This window comes from Mugil cephalus, chromosome 15 (genome assembly GCF_022458985.1).
Source record: "Mugil cephalus isolate CIBA_MC_2020 chromosome 15, CIBA_Mcephalus_1.1, whole genome shotgun sequence".
NCBI classification, from domain to species: Eukaryota; Metazoa; Chordata; class Actinopteri; order Mugiliformes; family Mugilidae; genus Mugil; species Mugil cephalus.
In genome coordinates this window covers 4,055,203-4,075,636 of record NC_061784.1, presented here as the reverse complement: position 1 = coordinate 4,075,636, position 20,434 = coordinate 4,055,203, and the positions used below count along the sequence as shown (strand labels likewise).

The 20,434-nt window shown below is 40.6% G+C and overlaps 1 protein-coding gene across 12 annotated transcripts in view; it reads left to right on the top strand.

The window, feature by feature from the left end:
* Window positions 1–1,288: 1,288 nt before the first annotated feature.
* The window catches only part of msi2b (musashi RNA-binding protein 2b), a 235,939-nt gene continuing 216,793 nt past the window's right edge, over window positions 1,289–20,434 (top strand). For 5 of the 12 annotated variants that reach the window (XM_047606668.1, XM_047606665.1, XM_047606664.1 and 2 more), the window contains exons 1-5: window positions 1,289–1,507; window positions 1,836–1,876; window positions 2,197–2,278; window positions 2,861–2,945; window positions 11,701–11,742. In XM_047606668.1, coding sequence (XP_047462624.1) covers window positions 1,446–1,507; window positions 1,836–1,876; window positions 2,197–2,278; window positions 2,861–2,945; window positions 11,701–11,742 — 312 coding nt within the window. In that variant the 5' untranslated portion in view covers window positions 1,289–1,445. The remainder of the gene's footprint in view (window positions 1,508–1,835; window positions 1,877–2,196; window positions 2,279–2,860; window positions 2,946–11,700; window positions 11,743–20,434) is intronic. The other 7 variants (XM_047606673.1, XM_047606671.1, XM_047606666.1 and 4 more) reach the window with 2 other exon arrangements.

Below are 20,434 nucleotides of genomic sequence, written 5' to 3'. Positions count from 1 at the left end.
CAAATCTGTGTGTATTTATTGTTGTGTTCTATTGATAGCATATTGTGCAATTAATGCAGAACTATGGGGAAATGTTTTTTCCCCACTGAAAATGTCGTACACATTCATTTAGTCTTAATTTCTTACCCTGCCTCTTCTTCAAGGTCATGAGGGTGCAGAGGAGGCTTATCTCTGCACACATTGTGCAGAGCAGGCCCGGCAGCTCATTACAGGTCATCCTCATGAAAAAGATCAGCAATTACACCAATCTATGTATGGGAACCATACTTTATTGATGCCCATGGGAAAATTCTTTGTTGGCTATTGTAATGAGTGCAGCAGTTAAAGGTGAGACCCTGGGATCAGACTTGGAGATTCCGTATCTCTCTCAGGGACACGTGAACAATGCTGGTGCACAGATTTCACGACTCATGGGACCTCCTCCAATAATCAGAGCCCCCCGTGGCCCAATATGCCCCACCATTTAAAAATCTGATCCCCTGCATATCCTGACCCGCAGTTTGCAGTTTACTGGCGCTTTGATAAAACACCTACCAGTTTAACAATATTAGTAAACACGAGCTCCCCTTAAATTGCTCACGTTTAAAGCTGCAACCTGCACAGAGTGTGCATAACTAATTTTTAATGCTACCAAACACACCTTTTATTTGTTTTTGTTGGGAAAATTTACAACCTGTCATTGTTCATTGTTGTTGTTAGCTGCCAATAAAGAACAATGCAGGGCTTGTGAGGTTAAAACATTCAATAATTGTTTGTATTCAGTTGTTTGTGTTCAATTATTACTCAATTACAAACAAGATGGCAGTTTACTGGTGCTGCACAGTACCTGTTTTACACTTTGCTTCACACTGCATGCAGCTTTCAGCTGAATTAAGCTCCGATTATTTTGCAATGAGTCATGACAATGAGAATCATTAAAATGTTAACATGAAAGCAGGAATTGTCCTACTTTTTTTTCCTTTTTTTTTTTTTTTGCTTTTTCGGGGACTATATTACACGGCGGAAGAATAACAGATAATTATAATTTATATTAAAAAATCGCGCCGTGCCTATTGAAAGTTTTAAATGGTAAACAGTATCAATTAAAAAAGAACATTTGTCGTGGTGTGTGTCCACTGGTTTAGAAGAGCAGTAAGCCACTTTCACCTCCAGTGGCTTATTGCTTAATTAAATGACAAATCGGAGGATTGGTTTGCAGATTGCCTGAATTGACGTCAATTGGATTGGTTAGGTGACAGAGTCAGGCTCCGCCCCCTGTGGGCCAAGGTAGAGCATGCTGAGAGAGGGAGGAGGGAGGAGGGAGCAGGGGGCTGAGCTGATCCCACGTGTGACGCTTTCATTCCCGGCTCAGTAATATTCTCATAGCGGGGCTTTGCATATCTCCTGCCGTATCTGTGTGTGTCTGTCACTGTTACTGTAGTCCCAGCCTATAGTTTGGAATAGATATGGAAGGAGACGGGAGTCAAGCCACATCCGGAAGCCTAAACGATTCACAACATGACCCGGGGTAAGAATATTTCCAAATTTAATCGTGAGGTACGATATATTTTTTCATGTTACAACATCTTGGTGAGGACTTCGACTGCCGCGCTGGATTCGTCCCTACAGTACGCACTTAAACCGTGCACGGGTCTCCTTCCAGATGCAGTTTTAGAGACCACAGCTTCGAAGCAGAGAGTAGCCTCCCCCTCTTATGTAGACAGAGTATAATTACCAAGCGCCAATGTGTTTTCATAGTCTTCCTTTATCCTTTAAGGTCGCTTTTAGAAGTAGTTAGTCGTCAAAATGGCCGAACTGACATCTGGACTCACTTCTGTTGTGTTTTCCCCTTACAGTAAAATGTTTATCGGTGGCCTCAGCTGGCAAACCTCACCAGGTGAGACTGTTATTCTCTTTTACACCGTGTCCAGTATTTCTTGTTGTTTTGTCGCTGTGACTGAGTGCTCGGTGGAGCTGCTGCTGGCGGCGTATGTGCGAATGTGCACCGTGCAGTAGTGTACTGTATGGGATATCTCACTAGTGTGTGCGCACGATGTTATTTTTGATCTCCGTCCATCTGAAGTCCTCTATTCGACCCCTATGCGCATCGGCGGGGGTGTTTCTTTCTTTCTTTCCTTCTTTTTTTATTTGAAAATACAGTGACAACAGCATGTGTTTCTGACAAATGACCCCCGACATGTTTCCTTCTGTCCACAGACAGCCTTAGAGACTATTTTAGTAAATTCGGAGAAATAAGAGAATGTATGGTGATGAGGGACCCCACGACAAAACGCTCAAGGTAAATGCACGGCTTCTCTACTTTTCCTTTCCCGCTGCACGTATCGCTTACTTTGACCGTTGTTCGGTGTTAATCCGCCGTGCATGTGTGTTTGTGTGTGTCCGCGTGTGCGCGCTCGCTCGCTCGCTCGCGTGCGTGCGTGTGTGTCCCCTTGTGTGCGCGCCTGCGTGTGGTTTCACATCGAGCCAGATAAGCTTAAACGCTCGCTGCTGTAAAGCTGCGGCCGAATGCAATTTGACATTGACTTTGTGACTGCACCACAATGTTGGTGGAGTGTCGCCTCAGATTGTAACATTACCAAAATCATTGCTCGGCGCCGGCCCCAGTTTCACTTTCAAATCTTGCCACAGGACGTCCATAATCTGGATTATGAATATATTTGCTAAAGAAATGCTGCAACAGTAATAAGGTCACGGGAATATCGTGGCTAATGTTGTGCACGTCATTGGTGCATGTGACAATATTTATTTATTTATTTTAGAATTTGCATTTGCAAAGACATAAAAATTGTCGTTGTAGTTTGGTGTGTCTGCATATTAACGGTGTTCTTCTTTTTTTTTTTGTGTGTGTGTGTCTTTGCAGAGGATTTGGGTTCGTTACGTTTACAGATGCTGCCAGTGTAGATAAAGTCTTAGCTCAGCAACACCACGAATTAGACTCAAAGACGGTGAGTTCATTTCATCTGCTCTTACATAAGAGTTTATTCCATGTTTTGTGTTTGCACTGTTCTGCCAACTGTGGCTTTTTCGCTGCCTAAAGGCCTTGTGGGGAAACACCTCTTAGGTGAGCAGGCGGCGTCGGTCAAGGTCACGCGCCGGGGCCAAATGCACGGCAGTCCCGTCAACGCGGGCCTAGCAAGTAAAACACAACTCCGGGCTTAATATTATACGCATTCACTTTTACTTCCCCGGCTGGACGCGGGCAGACACACCCCCCTTTCTCTGCTGCAGCCACATGTGCAGTGTGCACATATCTCATGTGGACACAGAAGGGCGTGCTGTCTCAGGACGGCTGCCTTCCCACTGTTTCACCCAACAGTTATTGCTTAGTATCACGCCCGCTCTTGCTGATAGCGTTAAGTGTGGAAGGATAGGTTTGAAACAACACATTAGAGAGGAATACGCCAAAGACATATTTATACACTTGTGGGTAAACTAAATAAAAGACAGATTTAGATTTTATAAAACGGTGTTTAAATGTTCCAGTTTACTTGTGATAATTCACGAGAAAAAATGATATCAAATGTTTACGATTACAAATGCGTGTTTATTTTGGAACAGTGGTCTGATTTACTTAAATAACGCAATTGATCCACGGACATATATACTCATTAAAAAAAAAAAAAAAATGTGGAGCCGGCTTGAGATTTGTCAGTAGATGAATAATTAAAGATGAGAGATGTTTGTAGAGATGGATTAGATAGGCTTCAGCTGAAATTATATTTGTCTGGGACTTCTCCTTGGTAATATCCAGACATGGAGGCATAGCCTCTGTAATGGAATAGTATAATAATTGAAGAGAAAAAAAATTACTCTATATCGAGTAGTATTTTTAAGGATTTTGAAAGGTAAACAGAATTTTTCTTCGGGTGTTAGCGGTTAATAAGCATACCGTGACGACGCCACGTAGGCTATGGCGAGTGATGCAAATTTAATATCTGTTGTTTGCTGTAATATTCCTGAGCTCGAGTGTGATTGGCACAGGGCAGAGAAACTTGTTGGTTGTAATGTGGCTGCTTTTTAAAAGACACGTAACATTTTTCAAATAGAAAGCTATGAGCTTTCTGGACGGTGTTCAGAACGACTCAGTCGGTGGAGGCATGGACTCATATACATTTATCTTAAATGAATAAATAAATAAAAACACACAGATGCCATTGCAATCATAACCCTTCAATCAAAATAGATCATAGGAAAAATGGTGATCCAATACTTCCTGATATGTTTTTAAGTTTCTCTCGCTCAGACATGTGTATATGCTGTATGTATGGGAATAAGGGTAACAGGACATATAGTGGATATAAAGGCGAGCGGCGAATTGACCAATAAGTGAAGCTGACAGCATTGCAGAACTTGTCCACGGAGGGGAATCCACAGAAGCATGTGAAGGGGCTGCTGGAAGGGGTAATGATCCAAACATAGTTTGATGCAGAATCTAGAGCAGTTTGATAACTTCAAGTTTGACATTTTGAATGAACAGCTTTGTGACAGCTTGACAGCGTGTGTATTTACAGCAAAGGTCGGGAGGGGAGGAGGAGGGGGACGCGCGTGAGGGAGGGTTGCACATAAAAATATATACTTACACCTGAGAGTTGGCCGGCACGACTCCAGTATTCTACTGAAGTCCAATAAACACAACAGTTGTTGATTCATTGCCTTGGCTGGAGTCACTTTGAGAACAGTGGCAGCAGGAAACAGTTAAAATTTCTTTTGCATTTTTAATTATTCTTTTAATAAATTCAATGGATTGATGGCCTGCTGATATCACATCCTCAATCCACCGCTACTTCTGTGTTACAGATGACATATTGATTACTAAATTAGCTTAGCCACCCATAAGGAAAAGATTCTTAAAAGTCTTGTTTTAAAAACAGTTTTTTAGTTACCATACTTTAGCATGTGGCGCATGTTAACAGCATTTATATGCCATGTCCCCTTATAAACAGTAATAAAGCTAAAACACAGGTTTCCTTTGCTGCTTTGAAACATATGTAGAATTGCCATTTTATATTAGTGGTTGGGCTGTTTTATGTCTAACATACATTCAGTTCTTCAGCGACAGATATACACACAAAGAGCGGTAGAAGGCAGGATTTCGATTATATTTGGCAGACATATGTCCCACATTTCAGATTCGACAGCACCTTACCCCGAGAACTGAACAGTGACATTTTAAGGTCAGACATCGAGTCATCTTCGCCTCTGATTTGTGGCTTGAGTGCACAGCCACAGCAAAAGTTCTCTAAACTTGTTGCACATCCGTCCTGACCTAACTGGCAAGTCGCTTCAGGCTTGTTGTGAAACATTTCCTTTTTCATATCATCCTATCGCCTGTTATTTTTTTTTAAACTGAAAATCAATATGCTTTGGAAGGGAATTTTTATTTAGAAAATTTGGAGTTTTTTTTTTTTCCCATTTTGCTTGGTAAAATAAATGAGGAGAGGGCAGAGAAAGAGAGAGACCTGTACACACTCAATCAGGCTATGGTCAGTGTCTTAAACCCTTATACCTCCAGGGTTCCTGGAATAAATTGTTTTTAATGACCACATGATTATCTTTTTGGACAATTACTATGTTTAAAAAAAAATACAGATGCAAATAAGTTTTCCATTCCTGAAGCAGTTTTCCATAGCCATTTATTAAGTCATTATACCCCTGAATCAGAAATATACACACAAAACCTCCTGTAATAAGAGCCATAATCAATGGCTTTGGCATAATAAAAGTGGAAGTGTTCTTTTTCTTTCTTCTGGACAGTTTTGTGTGTGACAGCGTAATTGACCTTTTGACTCAAATACATGCAGATATTTCCGAGCTGCTAATGTGCTGTTGTTTATCCGCCAGCGTGCAGCGGAAGATTACAAACCCAAGGCAGCTGTCTGTGTCGTCGTCCTCACCATTAGTCACTGGACTCTATCTGCTGCGCTGTTGTATATCTTAACATTCCCACTATCGAGATCGCACTGCATTAGGATCTATCATATCTCTTATGAAGTTGCTCGGCAGCAATGGGGAGGAGGAGGAGAGGGGAAAGGAAAAAAAAAAAAAAAAAAAAAAAAACGGTCCAGCAAATATGGATGTTTCTTGATGTGTTTGCAGATGTTGGTTTGATAGAGATCTTGCAGTGCTTGAACGAATCCGTACCAGCTTCACCAGCGTCCCTTGTAACCTTGAAAGAAGTGAACGGCCGAGGCCCTGTGACTTACAGCAACTTGAGTCATATTAGTCGTTCAGTGAAGAACATATCAAATTAAAAGTTACAATTTTTGTAGCGTAAAATCTGTGTCATTTGCATTCTAACAAACCCTGCATATATTATCTAAAAATAGATTTGGTTTAGATTTCTTTATCAGAATACCAGCATAGATGGAAGATAAGTGTATCATAGCCTCCTCCTTTTTTATTTCTTTTTTTTTTGTGCTGTGTGCTTTTTGTCCGGTTATGAAAACACTCAGACTAAGATGAATGCGAATGAGACATATGGGGAAGCACAGCCTGAGGGCTTCGAAACGCACATGCTGGTAATTCAGAACATATTTACCATTTTTCATGATGCTTTGTTCAGTTTAAAAATATGCAACTCATAGCATCTGTTCCTGAAGATGTTGCAGGCTGGTATGAGCAGGGGAGATCATAGTAAAATGATTTTGCAGTTCAGAAGTATAACAGTTGAGAATTTTACAGGGCAGTAGATTGGCTTCGGGTTGGTTTGGCGTAAGGCACCATTTTTTGGGGATAAAATATTATATTAATGCAGAATATTGAACTAACGTGTGACACCATCCATCATGCAGCATGAATACGTCTCCAATTTAATGTCATACCGAACAGCATCAATGTTTTCTTTTCGGACAAACATTTTTTTTTTTTGTGGTCCTGGGTAATTCCAGCCTTTATTGAATGACCCCGGGTCAAGCTATGCTCGCAGTTTTGATGTTTTAGGTGAGACAGGAAACAGCCCGAGAGAAAAGCAGGAGAAAGGGCATGGATGAGCAGCTGTTCTGGATAAACCCGAACCTTATTCATCAGGTTGTGGAAGTAAAGTCAAATCGGTGAGCCAGGCTCTTGTTTAAGTATAGCAGGTGCTCCATCTTCCGCAGTTAATTTTGGCTGAAGGCGTTATTAGTTCGTTCTGTCTCTGTCTCTTGTCAGTACATACAGATCATAAGGTGTTTGTCAAGGCAGTAATGTAATATCTTGAGGAACACCAGTGAATCTAGATAATTTCCATAATGCTGTTGCATTTTTGAAGAAAAAAAAAAAAAGGAAAATTCAAATATATAGCCAATTTGTTTGTCGAGCATGTCATTGGTAAAATTCTCATTACCTGTTTCAGGATCATAACAAACTGCCTTTTCGAGGTGTTATTCCAGAGCCAAAATCAGTAAAGATTGACAGCGCAGATATGAAACATTTATGTTGTAATTTCTTGTCTGCTCTGTTGTTATCACGCACGCACACCTGTGGACCTGCTCACACACTTATATTGGGTGAAGCTGCCAGCTTTGATAAGGCTTTTCCTTTTAGCTTAAACACCACATCATCATGCTAGTGTAGATATGTCTTAAGAGAGAGGAGGAGAGTTTACCCAGGAGCTGCATTAATATGAGATCCTTTTGTAAGATGTGAACTTAAGATATATGCTGCTTCTCTCCTCTTGCACAGTTGTATGCAGAGCGGCCCTCTGAGACTCTTTAGTAAAAAGCTGTGGAAGATAAAAAGATGGTTGGGCATGGGTGTGGTGGTGGTGGTGGTAGTGGGGTCCCCCTTAGTGTGTTCTCATTTAGTACATCGACATATCAGTTTGCATGCCGCCTTGAGGAAATCCTCTTCTGCTCTTTGTGAAATTGTGTTGCATCAAAAATTCAAAAAGTCTTTTTTAAGGTTTAAGGTTGAACAAATGCTTTAATTTTTCAGGGGAGAGGGCATTTTTCTTCAAATTGCAGCTATGCGAGATACTGGTGGTGCTTCGTGTGCAGGTCACTAGTCACACTCTTGTGCTCCTTGTGAACCACACTGTGTAGACCGTTTAGATAGCTGAGATTCATCTCAGATACCTACAGTGCATTGCGAAAGGCGCACATATTGTAATTCTAGGGCCCTTTGAAAACACATTAGTGGCTGCTAGTCAATTACATAACAGGTACTGTGCTACAGTAATCGAACCAATGGGGAAAAAGGTCGAATATATACATCCTACATATATGTGTAGATAATGGACACGGGGGAATAATTATACTAACTCAATTTAATTGGAGCGAAGGACATTTTCTTTTCTTGCAGAATGTGGCGTATGTATAGAAGGTCTTATTCAAGACAAAAAAAAAAAAATGGTTTTGTTATGGATCATCCAGAAAATTATTATTAATGCATTATTACAGAATGCATTAAAATTTCAGCTACAGACATCCTGTCAAGTATAATATATTTTTGGCCCTAGGTGCATTTTCAGGTGTGGTCAGAGATCATTGTACATTGTTTAGTACATTCAATTCCAAGTCAGTTTTAAGTGTCCATGTGCCATCCACTTCTCCTGGCATGTAATCTTAGTTTTAGTTTAGTCTTCCTGTAATTGTATGCATTTTATTTGAATGCGATTTTTTTTTTTTTGTTGCACAAATTCTACAAAATTACCTTGTCTTTTACTATATCAGCTTTTTGCATATTCCGAAAATCCATTTCAACAAGCTACACAAAGCGTCTAAACTTGTGGCGTTCATCTGATTTAGGTGGTAAAATCTAAATGAAAACGGTAGCACAGTAAGAGAGTGTTTCCCCCAACCTATTAAGAAAAGCTCCGACTTGAACAATAACACAAACCACAGTAGTCAAGGTAAATCTATCTAATACACAAGGTAAATCGCTACGATCATTTATTGAATTTAGTTTAAAAGGGTAAAATGCATTCATAGATGAAAACAGACTTGAGTGAAATAGCATTTGCCAGCACTGCATGGGAAATTGCTGAAACAAGTGCACAGTCTGGGTCCAGCTGACTGATCCCAAACCTGATGGTATGCGTGTTACATAACAGAAATGTTTCAGGAAGGAAGTATCAGGTGAAACTGAGACAACATAATCTCTGGTTCACTGGTACGGTTATCCAGTGCAAAGGGTAATGCACCTTTTTGTTTGAAGCCATAAGCACAGGGGGACTTTCTACATAAAAAAAAAATATATGTATATGTACTGTATGCTTAATATGTAAAGCAACGTAATTTGCTACATCTCGTAATTTCAAATTCCTCTCAAAGGAGTTATTCATCATAAGTTGTGACCTAAAAAGGTGCTGCAGCAGCATTTCTCAGAAGGATTGGTTAGTAAGCCCTCGTTGCCTAATTTGGCTTTCTTGCATTGAGTGCGACTTAAACAATCTGCAGTAGCATTTCAACTCAATTCTGTGCATTAACAGTTTTGTTTTTATCATTGTAATATCTTAAACTGACAGCGCGCTCTGACGTTTTTGCCACTGTGCTAAAGCGCTCTCTTGTGCATGCGGGGAAACACAAATAGAAATTCTCAGCAGGACAGAAAAACAATTAGTTTAGAGCAGTGTGATGAAATGAGGTTTGATATGTTTTGTGTAGGCTTAAAAACTAAGATACATTACCAAGTATAGGACGTTGGTATTCAGAGCTTAATGTGTTGTCTTTGCTCAAATAGGGTGCACAAAATAATTGAGTTTGAATTGGTTATGCCTGGGGCTAAGTGCTAAAACAAATCTTTAAATGAAATTCATTACAAGCAGGGTTACCGTGGCCAGGTGTTATTGAATTCATTTCTCATCTTGACCTGATTTAGAAAGATAACGGCAATAAGTGAGACTGACAGAAAAGATGACAATGACATTGCACATCATGCTTTCCCTTCAAACAGATTAAAATGTAGTCAGTCTCAATGGCTTAATTGATCCGTGCAGATGGCGTCTTTCTTTCCACTGTTTTCCTCAGCGTGATAAGATATCATTTTCTTAAATAAATCCATCTGTGCTGAGGGAGTAACTTTTACAAATGCATACCATTGGTATTGTAATTATAAATATTTCAGTCTGGCATATGGCTAAATATGAAACGGTCTGAAAAACCTTCTGCGTTAAACACCTTTTTCTTTTTTTTGGAAATTGTCTTTTCTCAAATTCATTGGTATCCAGTCAAGGGCAATTTAGAATGACATTGCTGTTCCTCTTCACTGTAAGTGCAAGGTTGATGAGACCCCCCGCCACATACCTTCATACCAGTGAAATTAATGAGGAAAATGAAGCTAATGAGATAACAAGCACAAGATGGAGAAACGGGCTGATCTGACGCATCCTCCTGGTTATTTGGCAATATCTGGAGGCGTCACCGGCCTCAGACTCTCATTTTCTCCCTGTCATATTCAATCAGCGATTCCTGCCTAAAATAAAAGCGGGTCTCTGCTGCAACCATGACCAGCAGAACATTAGTGTGACTGGCCTCCACACTAACTACTACTTCTTCTTCTTCTTCTTTTTTTTTTTTAAACAGCAAAACAGTGGGTTTCTTTATTTCACATATATATTCACTTGCCAAAACATTAGGACCGTAGTGAAAACAAACAATTCTAATATAACAGCCCCCCTTCATGGCTAAAATATTCAGTTCATATTCAAGCAGTGTCAGATACGGTGGTAATTCAACTGTATGATAGTTTTAGAGGATTTAGTTTATGGTGCTGTTGAATTAAACAAAAAAGCGTTTCTGTTATTTAGCCCAGCCCACTGACTAAATGGGGGTTGTCAAAATAAATGAAATATGTCTCCAAAATGAAAACACAGTGGAATCAGCAGCTCTCTGTTATTTTAAACAAATGCTGAATACCATAACCTTCATGAAGCTAAGATTTAGTGTGGGACTTTTATATTCCAATGCATTCTTTTCCACTAGTGTGCCTAATGAACTGGATAGTGAGTGCATATCAGGTTGCAGTACCAGCAGATCATTTGGTAGCATTAATATTTCGCTGGTCTGAAGACACACAGAGTTATTTGCAATAATTAATTTGTGGTTTCCCTAAAGCACATTGCCCAATTTGATGAATGTTGTGCCTAGAATGTGCCACTGAGCTCCATCAATTGTAGATAATTTGTAACAGGAAGAAACAAGGTCACTGTTACTGGCAAACTCTCTTAAATACGTTGATCTGCCCAGCGATTTGAAACCAGTTACTGAGCAAATATGTGCACCTTTATAATTTATAAGCAAGCTGGTTATGTAATAGGGCAACAGTAAATTTAAATGATAAGCTGTTTTACAGTAGGGATTTAATGTACTGAGTAATACGTTTCTTTTACAGCGCAGTGCATTAAATGTCTGTTTAAAAACTGGTCACTTTGAGTGAGAGAGGAATTAATTACTGGATAAAATTATAGACAACAATGTTTAAGTGCTGTTTGCACGTGCAGCATGTAGCAGGACCTTTTACTTCTTTGCTGGTTCATTCATGTGCACTTAATCTGTAATTGCAATGACTTTGACAGCTCTTGAATGCACCTTGAGTTTTGGAAAATGCTGCTGTTGTATCCACACAAGCTGTAAATATGTTTAATTACGAACATATATTTAAATATCGCTGACCTTAGAGAATTCGGTGTGTGTCCTTAGTAGACACCTGTTCAGTGCTCGTCACTCTCACAGTGTAACAGCTTTTCCTTTAATAATTCTGTTATTCTTTTCTCATTTGCAGATTGATCCTAAGGTTGCCTTTCCCCGTCGCGCCCAGCCTAAGGTAAGAATAAATTGGTCACCAACCCCGCTCAAAGAAAATGATTATGTCTCATGTCACTAGCTTACCTAATTTTGTGCTCACACAGCAGATAACAGAGAGATACAAACACAAAGTCTGAATCCAGTGTTCCCATCTCATCTGTGCTGTTTCCCCAAAGCAATTAAAGTTGAAAATATTAGACTTAAAGGGAATTTTCAGCATGGTTAAGGTTATTCCCTCGCTCTTCTATGTAGGCATATTTTTTTTCTTTCAGTGCTCTTTGTCATGTATTCCTTTTCTGTGGTATTGAAATTATGTGTCTTATTATATGTGTGTTACTGCAGAAGAGGGGGCTAATTTTAGTTTACAGTTACATTAAATCAAGCTTTATTGTGTTTTTAATGCAGCTGAGTAGAAGTAGTAAAAGATTGTTGAGGTTAGAGCTGCCAGGCAGGAGGTCTAGAGGAAATCCAGAGAGGAGGTTTATGGATGGACACGAGTGTAGTTGGTGTGAGAGAAGATACAGAAGGCGGGCTGAGATGGAAGGATATGATCTGTTGTGGCGACCCCTGAATGGAACAGCCGGAAGGAAAAGAGGAAGTACGAGTGGTAAAACCTTCTTGCTTTGGAAACTTTGGAAACCCATTGACTTGACAGGGTTGTGACTGACAGTCGCTCATGCATCAGCAGAGAACGTTAACTCCCGGTTGGAAGTTTTATTCTGTGGCGGAGACAAGAAGTCAGAGAATTAGAAAGTGGAATCAAAACCCTCCTGCCTCGTGTCGGCTGTAGTGGAATTCTTGAAGGTGCACATTAATGCGAACTGGCGAGGTTTATTTTTAAATGAATGGGCTGATATTAGCCTGACTGCAAGAAATGATTGGTGACTTCTTACTGACAACGATGAATTACATTTACTGCCTGAATTGTAAGTCTGTAGCGTTGTTTTCTGTATCAGCTGGAGTTGAATGGGATTGAATGACACAAATGATTTAGAAATATCTTCATTGTGTTGCGTGTAGAAATCGTCACAATTAGCACAGAAACAATGGGTGATTTAGAAAAGAAGCCAAACTCCAATCACACAGGAACTGTCGCAGAAGCTCTTCATGATGCGTATTATCTTTTCTTTTCTTGATTACTGGTCTTGAGCAGTTCTATTGACAATTAAATATTCAGCATGTGCAGATGGTGCTGTGGCGTAGTCGAGGGTTTTGTTGACATGCCCTCTCACACCATCCCCCAGCATTTACTGTGCAGGCTATAGCACAGTACACCGCAGCGCTATTCAGCATCGCTATCAAGGCTTTTTCCACCTAAACCAGGTGGAAATCGATAATAGATTTTCTCCTTTCCACTGGATCAGAGAGAGGCATTGTTAAAGAGTTGTTAAGGTTTCAAATGAGGAATTGGCAGTGCTGGCTTTCAAAGCCAGAGCACATGGTGACTTAAGGATATCGGCATATAGTTGAGAAACTACCAGTGTTTCTCCACATTTTCTCACACGCCAAGTATATCACTTTAAACTTGTGCTGTTCTGAGCCTCGCTCATAAAGGTGCAAGGTGCAATAAAACAGCTCAGATGTTTGATGAGCCTTCTAGTTTTTAAGTGAACAAGAAACTGCTCTTGTGTCGTGGTTATTGCTTATCTTTTTTTAAACAGCATTACGCTCGTTTTTTTTGCAATGACTCAGAAGGAAATACAATATTTTGAGCTGTTCTACAGGTCTTAAACATATTTTTCACTCTGCCATGCGTGATTCATAATAATGACACCATAACAGAATTTGTGGCACTGCACAAGCCTTGTACCAGTGATTTATAAAATGGCTATAGGGCTAGCTTGTTAGGAAAGAAAAATGGTTGTATTGAATGTGGATTAGAAAGGATCTTAAAGCAATGGGATTAAGCCAGATAGATTAACATTGCATGGGTTTGTACTTTATGTTCAATTGATTTAAGACCTTTAAAAGAAGTCCCATTCTGAGGTTCCCATTTAGAAAGTCCTCACTGTTTTGCATGTGCTTTCTTTTGTCCCTGTCTTCCCTCCACTGTCTGCCTGCTTGGCTGCTTATGCAGCTGTTGAATAGGCTTCGTTTTTGTTTAAAGAAGCTCGACTTGGCAGGTGACTCGGTGGCACGAGCTTCGAGGAGGAAATCGTGACGAGACCAATCGGAATTAATTTTCTCACGACTAACAATGACCTCACTGGTAACCCTGCCAATGACCTCTCTCTGCAGAAATGCTGCAATATGGTAAACTGCACAGTATGTACGTCACGTAGAGTAATGCCGAAAACAGACTGGAGGTGAAGGTGAACACGGAGGACATTTCACTGTAAACAACTGAAGGTGTTTGTGCTGGGATGACAGGATCACAGGAAAAACAACTTGTATCAGCAGATATGCCTGACACTGCTCCAGAACATGGACAGTTCCACTGTAAACAGAGAGAAAGGCAACAGACATCATTATTGGGCTATATTAAACTGGACTGACCTCCTGATTTTGTTAAAATCCCATGTATGACCATCATCATTTGTGTTTTTCAGGTCTGCATTGCCCGCTACTGTCATAAGACCGACAGTGTGATTCCATTTTTGTAAATGTGAACAAAAAAGTCCTTGTGCCTTGTGTCAGAACCATGTATATGTATGATTTGAGTAATCTTAGGTTTTTTTATGACCATCTGCACTAGAATATTGGCAAAGGGCACAAAGGGGAGATAACCACCGGCCCCTGTCAATCAAAGAAAACTGGCTAAAGAAATGCAAACTGGCACGCACATTACAAATGAATAATGTCGCCCAACTAAAGCTTACCATGCGACTTAAAAGGAACATTTTGTATTATAAATAGAAGCTGTGCTTACAAGTCATGTTAAAGGTATCAATATAAACTGCTCCTCAGTTTGCAGGGATTAGGTTGCATCCGAGGATGATTGACAGATGAAAATGAAAGGATTAAACAATGATGATGTGATGCAAAGTGCTTTATGCACATTCATTTATGCCTCGTCTGCTGCTGGCCTGGCTGGGGATGGCCACGGCTTTGTGAGATAGGCAGCTAAAAGTAGCTCTGGGATACCAGGAAGATTCACAGAGAGCCGTGTTTGATCCAGCTCCTTTCTCGCACAAGTGACTTCATTTAACGTCACTCTTTATTACTTTGTTTTGATTTATTTGACCGTGTTTACGATTACAGAAACGATGAACAAGATTTATTCACCACCATGTAATATTTTGTCCATTTGTAATGTTTTGTGGTGTTTGTCCGGGGTTTCCACCTTGGAAATTGGTTAGCAGATGTGATGAGTGTCTGGCAAGTTTAAAAACACTCTGAGATTGTGACATTCTGCTGTGAAGTGAATGTAAGGTGCAATAGATCAATCAAGGTTTCTACTGGATCAGACAGTTCGCTGTTATGTTATTACCACTGTCAACGATGGTTTAAACAACATTAAATATCTGAGGTTTTTCTGCGTGATGTTTCTTTGAAGTTTAACAAGCCTAATGTTATATTTAATAGGAAAACACACTGAATGTCTATTGATGTTAGCAGAGGCTCTCCTTTTTCATGTGATCTGGAGTGAATCCATAATAAAATGATGTGGAAAAGTGTGCTGTCACAAGAGTTTTCAGGAGACAAATGGGCTCACGTTGTTTATAGTTGAGTAATGTCTGTTTACTGTAGAAGTATTTTTAAAATCTTTACTTCATCTCAAGCCTGTTGAGGTACCGACAATTCTTTACAAAAACAGCAACCCACCCACCTTTTTATTATTGCCAGTGCGTATAGAAAGTGGTGAAGAACACAGAGATGAGATGATGCCTTTTCTTGGTGTCTCCTTGTTTGATATTTTCCAGTAAGGCTCAAACTGAAACATGTAAACGAGGCTCGCTCTCGGTTTCCTGGAGAAATCAAAGAGACGGTTTCTGCCGACATTGCTCGAGATTTACCACTCAACTGTTGCCGTCATTACTGCCGCCGCCGCCGCCGCTGCCGCTTTTGTTTCCCACAGTGAAGTCACACACAACCATGGCATGTCCCAGCATGATTTTAATTGCCAGTGGGACTGTGGCCACTTCAGTGGGAGATGAGTTCTGATGGCTTGTTATGGAAATGAAAGAAAGGAGCAGCATCCGTTTACAGAGCGATGGGCGTAACCCTTTCCTCGCACCTCGTAAAGGGATTTGTCTTGTAAGCCATCTAGAGCGGGTCATCGCCGTGTCTCTGGCAGCCTTTGGGACGCGGAAAAGAAGACGACTCTGTCTGTTGACAAATAGACGTGTACTGCACAATGCTGCAGCTGTGACAACACTTCCAGAAATTGTTTATTTTGTTTGCGGTGACAGTTTTCTTTTCTGAAACTTCCCGTATTAAAGTGCTTGTGCTAATGTCAGTGAGCAGGAAGGGTAGCTGTGATGGTACATTCATTGAGGTAATTCTGGGTCAGAAATCAGTCAGAAATACCATCAAAGCTCTGTCCTAAATTTTCCTTGAGCATATGACAGCTGTGACTGTGGCTTCCCTGTTAGTGTTGGTCTGTCTCTGGCAGCTCAAGCTCTCTCTTTCTCTTCGCCTCTCTCTTTGTCTTTGTCTCACTCTCTGTCCTTTCGTGTCACATTCTCTTTTCCCCTTTGCCGCTTACTTTTCCTCTTTCTCTCTTTCTGTGAATGGCAAATTGACCAGTACCCCCACCTCCTCCACACACCTCTCTCAGGGGCCATGTGTGCTTTATGTTCTTGCCGGCAGAAAAAAAAAACCCTCCCAGGTGTATTGAGGTTCTAGAGATTTCAAGTCTCAAGTTTTAATGAAGTCTGCTAACAAAGCTGCGTACACATTCTCAACCTGTGTCTTAGTACTGTGTACCACACACACACACACGTATAAAACCATGTGCACAAGCAAAACTACAAAATAATCACCTCCTTTCATCGTTTATTTTACTTATAAATAAACGTATAATATTTCAATCCCTCCTTTTCCTTTTAATTTCTCACGTCTTTCCCTGTCTGTGCTATTTTCTTTCATATTTTTCTCCGTCTTTTAGGATTACAAGGCCATGTAAATCCAGTCTTACACCTTGCTCAGTTATTTGATCTAGATTTAGCATTACGATATTCCCCTTCTCAAAATGATCCTTATTTTAAATGACACAGCTCACTGCTGGGAAAATGAAACCTCCGTGGCTGCCAACCCCTTTGAATGTCCCTGTGAGTTTATTAAAAGCACCAGCTTCCCCGTTCCAACTCAGATCTGCACAGCTGCACGAGTCCGAAGGAATATTCAAGGACAAAAGTCGATAATGTAATGCATGCAGCAGAATGCTCTATCATTATCTTTCTTCGGCGTCACAGTTTATGACAGTGAGCCCTCCCAAATATTTCCAGTGTGAAAGGAGATTATTTCTTATTAGACTTCCCCCTTTTCAAGTCATTTTCGCTGTGCAGATAGCGCGCACACAGTGGAAGAAAGAGAAGGAATGCTATGTTGTGCAGGCTATTATCCAAACCTGACATCGCATTTCAAGGCATGTGGCACAGGTCTTATCCCGGTGAGTGACCAATATGTTCAACTGAAGAGATATTTTCTGTATTGCTCAAAATAAATGCGCTTTTGAAATTGGGTTTCGCAATTGACACTAAATGCACTGACGTTTCACTGAGACCAAGAGACAGTCAGATAGTGAGCAAAGAAAACTTTGACCAAGGCGACGGAGAACTGACAAGCAAGTTGATGGGAATTCTTCACTGTCACTCTCCTCTCACCCCTGCAAAAAAAAAAAAAATAAGTCAATAAATAAAATAGAAAAATAAACAGATGTGCAGCCAACGTACATAAACCCTCCCTTAGATGGAGGATGACACAAGGAGTTGTTTTTCCCCCGGTGGTAATGGCTGCCGTGCCGAAGCTGGAGATGGGTTTAAATCCCTGACCCGTCAGCTCCTTTGCTTTCAGTGGCCTCAGTGGAACTGCTCCAGATGAAAATGGGGCCAGAGCAGAGACATATGAATGACTGTTTGTTTGGTGGTCAGACACAATCACAAACTGAGTGACCCAGTTAACGGGTAGTCAAAGCAATGCTCAGTTTGATTCATGCATGTTCTTTTTTTTTTTTTTTTGCATCTCACACTTTCCAAATGTGTCTTGTGTTCTTTTTTTTTCACGCTTTCCGCCAATATTTATGCTTCAATGGAAAGATAAATGATTTGTAAATGTGAATGCTAGTGTAATTATTTTTTTTTTGCTGCTGCTATAATATGAACTCACATTTCTTTTGTTTGAATAATTGCCAGAGCGCTTATAAATGGAGGGTACGTGTGTGCGATTCTTCTTTCCGCTGCCTCCGTCTTTTCTGCCTCGGTCTCCTTGGTTGCGGGTGGAGAGTAATTAGGTTTTCTAGGGGATTGAGGGGCTCTTACAATGCTTACCAATGGCAGCAGTCAGGCAGGCTAGTGCTGGCAGGGCAGAGAGGACAGAGGGCTGTGCAGGAGCCTGGCACTGCTAAACCTGATGCTGACTGACAGTAATGAGGACAGCCTGCTAGCCAGGATAGAGAGGAGAGCAGAGGAGAGCAGAGGAGAAGAGGGCATGGTCCTCCTCTATACCTCTCAAGACTTCTTATCAAAGCCTCGCACACACATGTACTCACAGAAATACAAACAACACAAGCGCACACGTGTTTAATGTGTGCCACGCAAACCAGAGCAAATGCATCTGCAGGGCAGTGTCACAGCGCTCTTGTGTGGCCTACTCACGAACCTTAGAAAAAGAATCAAAAACGAATCTGTTCTGATTCGTGCAAAAACAATAGCGGCATAAAAGCAGATGTTTGACTTTTTGTTCAGCCACTGGAAAAAAAATGGCCTTTAGGTGTTTAGCATATAGCATTTTCACATTTCACCTCAAATGCATATATAATAACTACAGCTGGTGGTTAAATGTTGTTTGCTCGGTGGCGTCACAGCAGGAAAAAAGCAGACTGCATTTATTCATTAGTATTTGGTTTTCTAGTGGTCTCTCACCACAACAATGTCGCTAACAGCCTAAGTGGCTTTGTCAGCACAAACCAGCAGTGACATGACCTTGAGCCCTCTTCAGCTGTAGCACTCCTCTATATTAGCGCGCGGCAAATAATGTGACAGGTGGATTCGCCGGCCTTGTTAATTTTTTTCATGATAACAACATCTTTTTTTTCCCGACCTCCTCAAGTCCCCACCCATCCAATGTGAGGAAAAATGAAGATTGTGAATGAAGCGGAGGAGCACTTAACTTTGAAAGTCATCACTTCAGGGAGTGGCTTCGGCTGCTGGAGAGGCCGACGAGGAATCCATTTCTAATTTTTTAACAGTGACCTTTTTGAGATTGCGTAGGAATGAAATAATTAAAAAACGGATGGCCAGCTTAATCAGGATGATGAGCTCCATTGTGTTGTCAGGCGCATCACCTTGCTGGCCAGCTTTGAAATTGTCATTGCTCCTCAATCCCTTCGCCCCCGTGTCTCTGCTTTCTAACCCACTAGCTGGGATTGGTTCAACAAAGAGTAAGATATGTCAACTGCAGCATGAGAGGCTCAGGTGTGTCAGGTTGTGTAAAATTATGACCGACAGACATGGAGCTATATATACAACACAGAAAAAAAAAAATCTCAGGGGAAAAAAAAAAAATCTTTGAAGGACCATTTGGTTTATTTATTTAGTCCGTCAGGATTACAGTCGCTTTTATACAGATTACATATGGTATTATAGCTACGCTATATAATTTTGTGCCATAAAGTGCTCACATACAACAAATAAGATAACACACACATATTTGCAATACAAAAGTGTGATATTGCATGAAATTGACCATAATTATACAAATAAAACACGTTCAGTTAGAAATCACAGACGCTTATTTTTTCAAGGTTGCTTATACCCACCCCTGGAGTGAGGTTTTAAACGTCCAGTAAATACAGCACAGCGCATGCATTTTATTTTTTAATTAAAAGCGAGATCATTTCGTGTTGAATGTGTCTGTCTGATTGGAAGATTGCCTGACCAACTCACTGAAGTGTTTCGCCATGATTGGATCCAGTTGTCATTGTAGAGTTAGATATTGGAACCCCGCCTGCCGGATTGCTCTTTCTCACTTTGACGCTGTGTGACAGTTTTTATGCGCTGTCTGTCTTTTTTTTTTAATATATATTCCTGGGGCACCGACTTTTCAGATTAAGAATGATATTTTTACAGATGGACAAGGGTTCAGGTTATTAGTTGTGCCATTGTTGGTTGTTTGATTAATAGTGATGGCCAGTAGCTGCTCGCTGCCCTTTTCCGGTTGAACTGCTTAGTTGCATTATGTTTTTTTTTGTTTGTTTTTTTTGACGCATGTTGTATGAAATTATATATATGTCTGGCAATGATCCTCACAGACAAAAGATATGATTACTTTGTCGTACTTGTTTGTGGTAGTCTCACTCTTAGCCTTTCTTAAAGCCTTGGATCATGGTCGGCCAATCCCACAACCAGTGCAACTGTGTCACTGCTCTCACAGTCAATAGAGTAACAATCTAATAATAAACAAGCATGACTGAACAGGCGAGAAATAACACGCAACAAACGGAAATATACTGTATTCTGTGCTGTAATTACATATTTCAGAACTTGCACTATTATTGTGCTTGTCACTCTCGTCAGCTGTGATGTGTTTTCTTTGTGCAACACCCCAAA